At 43.1% G+C, this 13,487-nt stretch overlaps 1 protein-coding gene across 2 annotated transcripts in view; it reads left to right on the forward strand.

Moving 5' to 3' along the window:
* UBASH3B (ubiquitin associated and SH3 domain containing B) overlaps nucleotides 1–12,683 on the forward strand; it is a 75,628-nt gene extending 62,945 nt beyond the window's left edge. For both annotated transcript variants that reach the window (XM_027785473.2, XM_005236609.4), the window contains exons 10-14: nucleotides 1,625–1,717; nucleotides 2,473–2,617; nucleotides 5,561–5,667; nucleotides 6,624–6,733; nucleotides 7,556–12,683. In XM_027785473.2, coding sequence (XP_027641274.2) covers nucleotides 1,625–1,717; nucleotides 2,473–2,617; nucleotides 5,561–5,667; nucleotides 6,624–6,733; nucleotides 7,556–7,693 — 593 coding nt within the window. In that variant the 3' untranslated portion in view covers nucleotides 7,694–12,683. The remainder of the gene's footprint in view (nucleotides 1–1,624; nucleotides 1,718–2,472; nucleotides 2,618–5,560; nucleotides 5,668–6,623; nucleotides 6,734–7,555) is intronic.
* The last annotated feature ends 804 nt before the right edge of the window (nucleotides 12,684–13,487 follow it).

Here is a 13,487-nt window from a genome sequence, read left to right on the forward strand (position 1 = left end):
CTGCAGCTGGAAAAGGGACAGCACACAAATTGCAAGGCGTGGTGTGAAATCAGAGCCATCAGCAGCTCGGTTGCAGAGCATTCACTACTGCCCTGTAAGCGTGCCACACTGGGAGATGCTGTTATTACCAATGTTGGTGAGAAATGTGGCAGTGTGACAGTCATCTCATACAAAATAGGCTTTTTCCTTGACTTTGACAATTAAATTTTGACCTGCAGTTTGCTACACCAATATACTTTTATCAGCCCATCTGGCTTTTTGTTTATTTGGCAAAAAACACTGCCCAAATTATTTCGTGTTCTCCCACTCCCCCATCCTTGTCGCTGACTTCTGAGCCTGTTACTTTGTAAACGGACAGAAAATCACTTGGTAGTCGAAGAGCACATATTGAGCATTGTGATTAGAGGAGCCCAGCCCCTTAAAGACATGAGCTTCAGAGAACAGTACTTAGCATTTTCCCAAATTCAAATCCTTTAGAGTACTTTGTGTTGGTCACATTCAAACTAGGGCAGCTAAAATTATACTTGCTTTTTAAACAAAAATAAATCACTGTACAACAGCAGGATGCTCAGGCTCCTGGTCACATGGCATCAGGGTTTGCAATATGCATGTAACAGAAGGCAAATCTGGGAGCAATCACAGCACACTTTGCTGGTATCATTAAATGGGTCCGAGTACGCAACTGCATACGTGACCCAGACGCCATCAACCTGCCAGCACGGCTGCGGCATGCCAGCCATCTGCAGGCAGCGGCTCCCTGCTGCAGCCACACAGGCTCGACCTTGACAGTTGCCGGAGCCATAATTCCTCTGACGGCTAAAGCAAATGAGCAGCTTCCTCATGACAGAGAGCTGTTAGATGTGCCTCTCCTTCTAAATTACCCCGCTTCACTCGAGAGATTTATAGATCAGTTTGACATGGTTACAGCCATCATTAAACATATGAAGTCAAGGTAAATAACCCCTTCTTGCTCCCACTTCTTTGTCATGCCTCTTCAAATATAACAAAATTATAATTCTTTTCTTACTACAAGTCCATGCAGTGCTGAGCAGATTCCTGTTCTTATTTGCTTCCCTTAGGCACTGCAAGAATATTAATAACCCTAATAGTGGAGTTGATTCTTATCTCATTTTCAGTGATCTTCCACCTGTGTAATGGAATGGTAATTTATACTAGCGAAGAGTTGAGCCAATTGAATTAATTTGGGTTTGAGTTAAGTTGAATCATTCTGATTTACAGCTTATAAATGAAATTAAATTAAATTCAAGCTCTGTACAGTTTTTCTCAGCACGCTGTTTGCTTTTTGGCTAAATCTAAGAGAAGCAGAAACTGAGCAAAAGCTGCTGTGATTTCTTTGCATACTGGTTAATTACCTAGATGCAATTACCTAGATTACGTGGAGCAAGACACAGAGAAAAACGTATCTGGGTTCCACAGTCGTGCATATCACAGTGCCCAACACACCACTGAAATAAAATACAGTGGGTACATATTTCCCAAAACTCAAGCAGTGCAGCTGGGAAGCTGCTTTAGTTCCTTGCTGGATGACAGACACCCTGCTGCTGTTGTTGTTAAAATGCCATTTGTCTGGTTTTATTCATGGATGTTTGAAACTTGCTTGCAGGTGAAGCCTTGCTAGAAACTAATACCATTGTAGACTACATCTACAGCTCCCCATCCCTACGGTGTGTACAGACAGCACACAATATCCTGAAAGGTAAGACCCTAACAGGCAGGAAAGGCTGCTTTCTCCTCACTTTCTGGGAAAAAAACACTGCCAGCCAGATAAAAGGGATCCTGGCATGGGAGACCCAAGTAAATGGTAAATCAGGGTGAGGATTATTTCCACGGCAGTATACATTACATTAGCGCAACACTGTCCATAAGGAGCCCTTTTCTAACTGCACGGGGTGACAAGCGCTTAGGCAAGTGGTATGCTGCCCCCAACACCAGCTGTGGTCAGGGCTGGGTTTATCGCTCTGCCCTGCAAAAGCCAGATGTGCGTTCAGGATGGGTGGACACGGCCAGCTCAGCACGCCCTGTGCCCTTGCCTGCTCACGCTCCTGCAGCTGCTCATTGCTGCATGCTCCCACAGCAATTGCTACCACCAGGAAACTTGCTACCCCCAATAAAAATACTTTACTGTGGAAACTGGGAAGGGAAGTAGTGACAGAGGCACGAGATGCCCTGGCATTGGAAACAGTCAAAAACCAGCTCTGAAATACAGTCACACCTATGCTCAGTATATTGCATGTAGCTGCTGGCCAGAGGTTTACATTCACTGGCATATCATATGCCAAGTACGTAAATTAAATACTTCATCTTTCATAACTACTATTAATCAACTGACTACTTGGAGGAAAAAAAATATAATAATTTACAATCAAACCGAAGTATTAAAGCTGCAAACTCTTGCTGCCTTCCTCTACATCTGCTTTCATTGAGATCTGGTCTCCTTTCTCCCTTTTCCAGGTATGCAACAAGAGAACAACCTGAAAATTCGAATAGAGCCAGGCTTGTTTGAATGGACCAAGTGGGTCTCTGGGAACACACTACCCGCCTGGATACCCCCGGTGGACTTAGCTGCAGCTACTCTAAGTGTTGATACAACCTACAGGTAACAGAAAGTGGGGTGGGGAGGGTCTTGAATTGCTTTTTGGCTTTGTGTCTGAAGAGTAACACTCTGCTGAGTTTCTAATATAAGCAGTGACTGAAAGAGATGCTGAGGCTCCCAGAATAGACTTGGAGCAGGCTGGAGGCTGCTGTGTTGAACATGACCTGAGAACAACTTGTTATAAACCAGATTTCCCAGATCACTGACAAGGTCCAGCTATATTGCTGATCATGGAGGTCCTCTTTCCAGTACTCCTTCTGTCCTGGGCATCTTTCAGGTGTCCAGGAAACCCTCAAAGTATTTTTGTTTTAACCCTTTTCCTAAAACTTCATAGTTTGGGGTCTGATAACAGAACTAGTTTTGCTGACTCAGTTCCCTGAACATCATGTTCATAGACTGAACTGGATCCTAGGCCCATTCACATCTGCCCTGCTCAGGAAAAAGCTTGTCTGGCCCTATTATGATTAGCATTGTGATGGATCTTAATTGTAAATTTTGCATCACCCTGGGGAACATGCTTACATCTGTCAGGAATTCAGGGTCTGCTGTGACACCAAAATGCAGAGGTTTTCTATCAAAGCGGCTAAACCCTAAGCATTTATCGCTTCTCAGCAGTTACATCTGAAACATTTCTAGTGGAAATAATTGCAGGTTTCTGAGTCAGGTTTTCATGGTATTCAAACTAAAGCCAGTTGGTGAAAGCAAACAAAGTAAATGTCTGGGTGAAAAACATCTGCATGGCAAATGGATAAGCACCACTGATTGTTCCTCCTGCTTTGCAGACAAGAGAAAGATAATTCACTCTGCTTTCAAGGGCTCTGACAGAGCTGCTCCAGAAGCGCAGAGCTGACCTCCCAGAACTCAGCATTTTTGCCAGCCACCCCTGCGGCTGCAGAGATCAGTCCTGGTGCCTGGTTAAGCTCCATATCTTGAACTCATGCCCTTGCTGCCAGCCTCTGCTGCTTTCCTTCTACCCAGCCACATGGCCATACTTGTGCGTTCCCAATATCATTGCCAACAAACACCTCAGAGCTGGCGGGAACAACCTGCAGTCTGAGTCTGGAGGGAAACTCAAGACTTTTCTGACTCCCCAGCGAAGTATCGCAGCCGTGGTGCCCTCCAGCCTAACACACAAGTGCTTTTTACTGTAAGCTGCAGAGGGAAAGGCTAAATAAAGCCCAGCAGAAAGTCATGTGGCAAAGAATAGACAAGATGATCTGCTCAGGCTTCCTACTCTCAAATTTATGATTCATTTATACAAGCCACACTCAAAAAGCTCCCACAAAGAAGGAAGCTCCAGAAAGGTCATACAGTCCCAGTCTTCCACTGCACCTCACTGTTGAAATATCTGTATCACTATGACTTCTTGCAGAGTCTTGCTCTTTCCATCTTAGTGTGAGCCTGATCGCCAGCTGAGCAATCTCAGATGAAAACAAAACATTTATTATACACACATAGTATACATACATAGGAGTTCTACCTACATGGGCTTGGTGACAAATACTTTGGGCTGGGCTTTTGTGGTTGATGGTATCATCAGAAACGCTGGTATTTCCTGGTGTCCCAGTGCACCCGTGCATTTAGGAACCTCAAGCAGAATAAGCAGTTGAAATATTAAAACAAACAAACAAAAAAACCTAAAGAAAAAAACCCTGATTTTTTTCATACTTCATTATACCATAAACCCCTTGCATTGTGTCCTTCCAGTCTGCAGCTACATTTCCAACACTCTGAGTATCTAAATAGAAGTCCTTACACTGTATTTATCCCTGAAAGGGTATCACATGGCTAACACTCAGCAGAGCAGCTGGATCACAGGAGAGTCTCTGCTTCAGAAAATACATGCCTTCTGGGAAGACTATAATGAATATTCTCAGCATAAGAAAAGAGCCTGCTCTTGTATGGTCAGCTGGTTAGGTGGGGGACTGGGAGACAGCCCTCCTGGAATTCTCTGTCTCCTCTCTCATGGGTAATTCCTGTAGATAAAACAGATCGCTGGATGGAGGGAAAAGTTAGGTCTCCTTGCAGCACAGCATGAAAATAGAGCCTTCTGCTGCCAGTCCCTTGCTTCTCTGTGCACATCAGCCTACTTGAGCTGATAGAATTGGCCAGAGTCCTGCCAGGCAATTCACTGAAACGCCCTGGCCCAGGAGGAGGCCGGCTAATTCCAGGCATTTCCCAGCAATGCAGCTTTACAGATGGCCAAAGCGGCTGTTTGCCTCTGCCCTTCACCGTCAAAGCATCAGCAGTGAAGGGAGCCAGCATCTGGCTTCTCCACACTCCACGTTTCCCCCTGTACCTGCCTTGTCACCTTAGACAGACACAGTTGTTGTCAGCCCCCCCTCTAAGCTGGAAGCTGTGGTAGCACAGTGCAGACCTCAGGCTGCCAAAGACGGCTTGGGCGGTGGCTTGTCACGCTGCTGGGACCTCACAGCTCCCAGCCAGTGGAGCGGACCCATCTGTCTGCAGGCAGCTGCGTCGACACTGTCCTTGTCCTGCTGCCCCTTCCTGCTCACCCACTCCTGCTGGGTACAGACTTTGTTCTCCTGCCACTCACTAACTTTATGTGGGTGGGTGAGCCCTGAAATCTGCTCATCACAGGACACACGCCTAAATAAACACAAAGTGGCATCGTTGTTGCTGCATGCCATTGCAAAAGCAACACAAGTATAATCAGCATGTTGTATGCTGCCTCTGCTAATTGGTCTACATTAGAGGAAGCAGTTACCATTTTCACCGGATAACTGTAATATCTTAGTGCAGGAATGGTAAACATCTCAGCCCTAGACTTTAAAAATAATCCTAGCAGTCCTGACGCAAGATACAGTTCTGGGGATCTGGGGAATTAGAAGAGCTAAAGAAGCAGATACTTTCAGATGAATCATAACTTGCACTTAAAACTTTATCCCTTCTTCCAATTTACCATACTTGTTTTTCTGCTCACAGACCTCATATTCCTGTCAGCAAGTTAGTGGTTTCCGAATCTTATGATACATACATAAGTAGAAGCTACCAAGTAACAAAAGAAATCATCAGTGAATGTAAAGGCAAAGGTAAGTGCTCCAGAGCAGATGGAAAACACAACGGGCTTTCTGGGATGTGAATGCCGACATTCCTGACCAGTCTTTCCCTCTTCAAGGAGACGAATCTCCCTCCCTGAATCTCTCATCCCCTCTCCCAGAGACATTGGAAAGTCCTGTATGTGTCTGAACTATGAGTTCAGATACGCTCAGCTTACAAGAAAGGTCCATAAATTTAAGTAGCAGAATTATTTTAGGGATCCTTATCCAATGCAAGCTGTCTGTTTCTCAAGGGAATAAATAAGCCATTTGCACTTTGCTGCCTGTTGCCAGCATCAAATGAGGCATCTTTCATCCCCTCTCCGAGCTACTCTTCTGAAATATATTACCCATAAAGACTGTAGAGAATTTCTCCGAACACAATATTGAAATAAAAAACCCTCTAGCTTTTAGTTTTCATTCACAATATAAGATTAGGATGTTTCTAAACTCTGGTTATTTCCCTAATTTCATTTCACCGATTTGTCTCTACATTCTAAGCTTTTATTTCAATAGCTTGCACACAAACTTCAGTAGCACAGCATGGCATTGGTTGTAAAGGATCTTGGAAATGGAAACGTAAAGCTATCAGGGTGGAAAACCAGCAACTGAAATTAAAGTGCTTGTTTTAATCAGAATTAATTTTTGGGTAGGAGAAAAGCATTTGCTTCACAAGACAGCTGAAATCTCATTGGAATTCTTGTTTTCTTCATAAAGCCATTTTAAAACTAAGTAGCACCGAGTTAACAATTATCCTGCAAACTGAGAAATGCTTTAAACACGCTAATAAACCAGGCTTTTTTCCCCCCAGTACGCATAGTTTACTATGTTGTTGTATTATGAACTGAACACATTTTGAACATTTTTAATTGGTCTGCTTGATCCTGGGCACCAGTCCCTAAAGCTGGCTTCACCTCCCTCCTCAGCCTGTGTTTCTCACTTTATTTCAGGAAATAACATCCTGATAGTGGCACATGCATCCTCCCTGGAGGCTTGTACCTGCCAGCTCCAAGGGCTCTCGCCACAGAACTCCAAGGACTTTGTACAGATGGTCCGAAAGGTAATTACCACCAAGGAGTCAAGCTCGCTGGCTTTACAAAGAGCAATTTGCAATCTGCTTAAGCAGGCAGAGGACACTTTGTTCCCCTCGTCTCATTATTGTGCCTGTTACTATGTTTCACCCATTTCAGCAGTCAGAGAGTAAAGCAGATTGGTTTAAGAGGCTTATCTTAACGTGTCACTTCTGTAACAGATAGCACGGGATCAGATGCCCACCTACAAATGGGCTTGCAGGGACTCTGCTTTATGCTTGTAGATACCAGGGGCTGTACAGAGGCTCCCACAGTGCCCTCCAGTGCCGAAAAAACCCGAACCACAATTCACAGGGCACTTCTGCCCTACACCACTTCCCCTTCTCGTTTTACTCCAAAGAGCTGTTAACTGACACAGAAAAGGACTGAAAATTGTAACAGGGGCTCCTGCCTTCATTCCTTTACTCCAGCCCTGCCTGGGGAGACGGCATTATCCCCTGCCAGCCTTGCAGACACTCTCTGGGATGTTCGCAGCCGCTGCTTGATCTGAGCACACCTGAGCCAGCGTGGCATCCCTGTTTCTCCTCCATAGCTGTGCTGGCCTTCAGGGTTTGGGACCATGCCAGCCAACAGGGCATCTTTGGTTTCACCTGGCCCATATTTAAACTACATTACAATGATATAACCTGTCTTTCCCAGTGTTTTGCATGTATCGTGGTGCGCAAAGACAGCGGAGTCCTAGGCAGTGAAATGCTTCCGTAGCAAAGCAGGACTTCAGCCCCTCAGGGAGCTCCCTCCTTGCATAGCTCAATCCTTGCTCACGGCCTTTATTTCCACCTCTCTTCACACAGATTCCATACTTGGGGTTTTGTTCGTGCGAAGAACTGGGAGATACAGGTGTGTGGCAGCTTACGGACCCTCCCATCCTCCCTCTCACACACGGACCAACTGGAGGCTTTAACTGGAGAGAAACCTTACTACAAGAATAGGCAAAACTAAATGAGCAAGGAAAACCCATGGCCTTTCTAAGCGTTGGAGAACGTCTCTTCTTTCTTGTGTTTATTGACAGTGGAAAAATTGTCACAATATGTTCAGTGGATCACACAAACAGCTGTTCTAGCAGATCTCTCAGCCACAGTCATGCAAAAATTCTCATATTCAACTAGGCAAATTCAAAAGGGAGTGATTTGAGGGGGAAAAAATATTAAAATACAGATTGAAGCTCCTGCACAGCAGGGAGTCTCTAGTCAGTAGCTTGGGTAGTTTTCCAACCTCGAATGGAGCTCTGATAACACCAGTAGCTTTCACTGCCTTCTGCACTGCATTAGGAACAACTAGCACTGTGTAAAAGTTGGGTGTTCAGGATGCTGGGTGTTTTTTCACTACTATTTTTGCAAAGCATTAGCAGGCTTGTTCAGGACCACATGTTGACACCCCCCTCACTCACAACCCCCAAATTGTCAGCACCTTGCATAAAGTCTATCGCCACCAGCTGGAAATGAGAGTCCAGCATTGCCGCTACAGGCAGCATCAGATTATTCCTCTCCTGTATTTTGAGCACTGTGTTAGGTAGTGTGTTGGGCATACTGTGGATGCAAAGACTGATTGACGCTGATCCACGCCAGAAGAAAATTATGAATTTCACATCAGTTACAGATGAAGTTTGCACATCAAAAGACAGCACCGTTGTGAACAAAGACTGGGAGCAGTTTCTTTTAAGTGGAGATGAAATAAGAAGCCTTTTCCAACCAAACTTGCAGGATTTAGAAAGTTGCAGGGGTCCTTTATTTAGGTTATTAAAATCCACCCTTGTGCACAGACCCAGCCTAAAGTGTTTGTGTCTTTAAAATCAGAAGACCTTGGAAGACTGTTTTCCCTTTCATACTGAGGTTTTGTGCTGGTCATTTACACGGTGATGGCTTTCTGTCCCTTGTGAGCTTTTTTGTCGGCCCTGGTGAGATTCTGCAGTAAGCAGCTTTCTTCAGGAGGTAATGATGGAATCAAAAAGATGCTGAATTTCAGCCTCCGCTGCATGCTTTGCTTCCTTTTCCCTAATTCCTAAGTGCCATCTGTCATAAAGACAAAGCAGAACTGAAAAAATAGTACACTTAGATTTAGGAGCAACATGCTTTGGCCTACTAAGATGCTATTTATCTTATGGGGGAAGGGTTAGGATTTTAGGAGAAGGGGAAGAGAAGGGAGCTAAAAATCAATAGCTAAAATCTTTGAAATCACAAGTGTATCTTAGTGCAACAGCCTGCAAGATGCCAATACCAGCTGCTTCACAGGAGAATGCAAAACACACCACAGTGGGTAGTTTATAGCATAAACTGGCTTCAGAGCGGGTTTCTTTTAGATTAATATTAAAGTCATCAGCCTTGGGTCAAAAAGTTCCTGCAGACATTTGTACAGGTCTTATCAGTGTAGGCTTGCTTTCAGAAGGTACTTAAAAATGTGTGTAAATGGGATGAAAGAGATTCAGGCATACTCCTTTCTTGCTTTGGGCCATAAGTCTGAGTATTCCCACAAATAGCATCAAAGGAAAGTTCATAAGTGCCAGGAAAGAAATTCTGGCATTCTAGGTACCCCTCTTCTGTCCAGCTTTTCTTCTGCAGAAAGTGTTAGTGTCCTCCTTTGAAATGTTTGTATGGCACAGAAGTTCATACTGCCCAACTTTGACAAAGGTTTACTATTCATAGCAAGATCAAAGTTTGTTTTGTGTTGGTTTCTTTTAACCTATCAAGCCTTCAGCAGGACTGGTCTGGCCTTCAGCAGGATATGACCGAGCTGCACTTTCAGCAGTCAGAAGAAATAAGGAGTGATAAACTGTAATCCCTTCTTCCTAAACGAGGCAAAACAAAACACTCAGCGATTGTGATGTAACAAATCTTAAGGGGGTTTAGCTCAGCTTTGTCTCTGGGTCTTATTAGGCTTGCCAGGGAGAGCACACCAGATTCTGTACATATTTTGTGTCAGCAGAGAGCTCATGGTGTGCAATATGTACTTTGTCACAATCCATAATAGTCCATTATTTATACATTTATGACTATGTAACACACAGTAGGCCATTCGTAAGTGCATTATTATACCAGGGATGTATAGTGAAAAGTCAGGGAGATAACTTACATGATGACAGAAGAAACTGCTCCTGTGCAGTTCTACTGCTGTCACTTTAGTTTTTAACTATAATTTGAACTATTGGATGTGTACAGACATTCCGAAGAGCACTTCCAGCTTGTTTTCCTCTATGCTTACTCATTGCAAAGTTGCAAAGAGTTTAAAACTAAATAGATGACAATCACACCAAAACTAATTTGGTTACTGATGCATGCATAATTCTCCAGACTGCTTTTTATTTTACAAAAAGGGCCAGCACGATGTAATTTGAGACAACAATATTGCCTGTACAGAACAGTGGAGGCTGCTGAAGTCCCACTGCAGTTAAGCAACATTACAAGGAATTTCTTTAGACAGAAGCATGAAACAGAGGGAACAAAACCTGAATGCACAATATTATACTAGCTGATCTTTGCATATAGTAAGTAATATAGAAAAGAGTGTTGTTTGAGAAGGTAGATGTTAAAATACTCTTCTTAAAAAAATATATATATTTTTGGATGTTTGGGAAAGTATTTTGACAATTGTAGTCTTATCTCAAATTAGTTTTTTCAGGTGTCAATCTCAAAAAGAAAAATCTTATTTTCTTCTAGCATTTTGATTTTTCATAGGGGTTGTGTGTCAAGTAGTCTCATGTTGATAAGGCTTGCGGGGGGGGGGAGAAAAAATTATTCCTTTAAAATTTTTAATTGAGATGTTAAGAATACACAACAATTGCTGCTTCACTTTCACTCCACTGCTGCTCATGAATGTGTATTTAATGTCACTTCAGTGTTTTGTCCCAGAAGAACATTAGACTTGATCTATCTAAAGCGTGTGCAAGTCTTTTCCTTGCCTTCACTGTGAGCTGCATCAGATCCCAACAGTTCAATTTGGGTATAGGAGGCAATAGCAGTTCCTAAATTTTTCCCTCTCTTCCCAGTTAAGGAATAAAGCTGGAAAACTGCCAAGAATATGTTGTTTGTCCAGTATTTTCATAAACTGCAATTTAAGGGTTGGTCTAGAAAAATCAAAGTGCAGAATCAAATTCTAGCACAGCAGCAGTTGGTGGGATGACCAGAAGGTCAAAACCCAAGGTATTGGAAGAAGTTCAGGATTGATCAGGAGTTTGTCCTTATTACTGGACTTTATATCTCCCTCTGCTGAAGGGGCTGGGAGGGATCTGCAGCATGCCTCAGCCCCAAGGCTTGAGCTCTGCCTGCAAATACCTTTCTAATGTAATGCAGCTGCCAGGTCTAAAGTTTCATGCATTTCCCTTACATTTAGTGCGGTGGCCGCTACAGCCAAATACTTAAATGCTCTGAGCGCAGCACCAGGTTGTCTGTGAGCGTAAAGTGACATTGTATACTCAAATCAACAGAACTTTGTTTATGCAAGCTGAGGATCCAGGCTATAACTTCAGAAAAAAAACCCACCAAAACAACCAAACCTATTTCCCTTTTCACTCAGTTTGAACAGTTTCAGAAAGAAGTCAGGGGATGGTAGAAGCCTCTTCTCTCCAGGGAAGTGATAATTTACATCACCAAATAAGTGGTTGTTTGCAAGAATTCTGTAGGAATTATCTTTAGTGAAGGCAACACAAGCAGTAATTCTGCAAAGCAAAGAGGGCAGAAGGGATGTTAGAGTGCTATTGCCAGCATATTCTTTTGTATCTGCAGGCTGAGCCCCCCAGACAGCAAGATCTCCAGGACACAGGTACCATGACCTTAGACTGTGCACTAGCTGGGGCTCTTGGATAAAATGTCAGAAGATGGGGAAGAGGTTGTGTGCAGCAGTATGACAGACTCAGCCTCTTTACATAGCTCCAGCATACTGCACTGGATGTGAGGGGTTGTAAACTTGTCCCTCTGGGTCCTGTGGGTCCTTACAAAGGCCTGATCCAGAGACCAGGGAAACAAAGAGGGATGAGGCACGATTTTCTTGGCCTACCACTGACTTAATGAGGAATTTGGAGGACTCGCATCTGTGCAGGGTTGAGCCCTTCCAGTCACAATTTAAGAAATGCATGCAGAAGTAGGGTGAGATTTAGTGTCTAATTATATTGATGCTAATCTCAAAAAGAGGGATGCTGGACAGTTGAGTTAGGCTGTAGCTGACTAACCTTTATTTAAACCCAAAGCTGAAAATTAGTTTGTGATGCTTCACAACTTAAGATGCATTGAAATTCTGTATGAAAACTATTGTTTAGGAAGGGAGCCTAAGTAGATTTGGTTTGTTTTTAAAAAAGAACCTAAGCACAGAGGAAATTATATGAACTTTAAAAACATACGTGAAACGATGGTGGTAGCAGACACAAAACGGTGAATGAACAAAGAAAAAAAAACCTTAAGCAGTAAGCATGATTGGTTGCGTACACTCCAAATCACTACTTACTTCTCACCACTTCCTCAAATACTTGTTCCCCGGGGAATATTCATGAATCATACATGCTACATAACAGAAAATACACAGCCAGTTCCTTTCTATTACTTCCCACTAAAAGGTATTTTCTGAAGTTTCTGTGAACATCTCTTAAAACTTGATGTTTATCAATGGATACTTTTTTTTCATGTTAAACCTGTTGTATCATTCTGTTTATTATGTTTTATAGTGTGAGCAGATTGTATTTATTTGAGAAAAATGTTTGCTGTTTAAGAAAAACAATAATTGTATTGCCAAAAATAGCTGTAATTACCTGTGACATCTGTATTTTTTTATTTTGGGGGGGTGGGGGGTTGGTTGGTTGTTTTTAATCTCAGTTTCAAGTGCTAACAACTGTTAAAAAAACCACTGCATTTTAATTTGCTTATGACATTAAATGGATTTCTCTGAAGTCAGACAAAAACATCTCTTAGATGATTTAATAAAGATGCCATGCACCCATACCTTGCCCTTCCTATATAAGTTCTCCTAAGTGCGTTGGACTTTGCCAGAGTGAATATTCTGACACAGACCTCCAAGGAGGGGTCCCTTCTGAGGGGTCTGTGCATTGCTGGGGTGCACCTGAGCAACACTGTCAGCGATTCCAGCAAGAGGTAGGTAGGAAAAACGCCTGTGCTGGGTGTATGCCTAGAGAAGAGCTGTGTTGGGACCTTGAAACAACAAGGGAGCCAGGCAGTGCTGCCCACACCACATCCCATTCCGGGATGCTCACCCGGATGAGGTGTAGGCCTCAGAAGCACCAAGGAGAAACCGGAGTCTGAGCTACATTTTTCTTTGCTCCGCTGGAGATGAAGTTCATTTATTTGACAGCAGATGGCACAAAACCATCTCAAGTCTGGTTTTCCATGTACTGCACAGGGACGGAGTTTTCGCTCTGGGTTGGAGGCAGTTGGCTTCAAGTGTCTCTACTGCTCGATGGCTTTTTTCGCCCAGAGTTATTTCACTGACAAGTTTTAAATATGAACTGGAAGCACAGCTTTTAAACCAATGCTTATTTTTACAACACATCTACTTTCTTGATCTGGATTTTTTACATCCAGCAGTAGTTTTATCAGCCAGTAAGACTCCTTCCTTTCAAACCAACTATCTACATTAAACTTCAGGACCTACAGCTGTTTTCCAGTAAAATTGATTCTATTATAATTAATGTAAAAGCCATAGCTTTTGTCAGTCAAATATACACTAACAGAATGACACAATTCCACACACCTGAAAATTTAATGGAAACAGGTTCAAATAAATTAG

This window comes from Falco peregrinus, chromosome 15 (assembly GCF_023634155.1).
Source record: "Falco peregrinus isolate bFalPer1 chromosome 15, bFalPer1.pri, whole genome shotgun sequence".
NCBI lineage: Eukaryota > Metazoa > Chordata > Aves > Falconiformes > Falconidae > Falco > Falco peregrinus.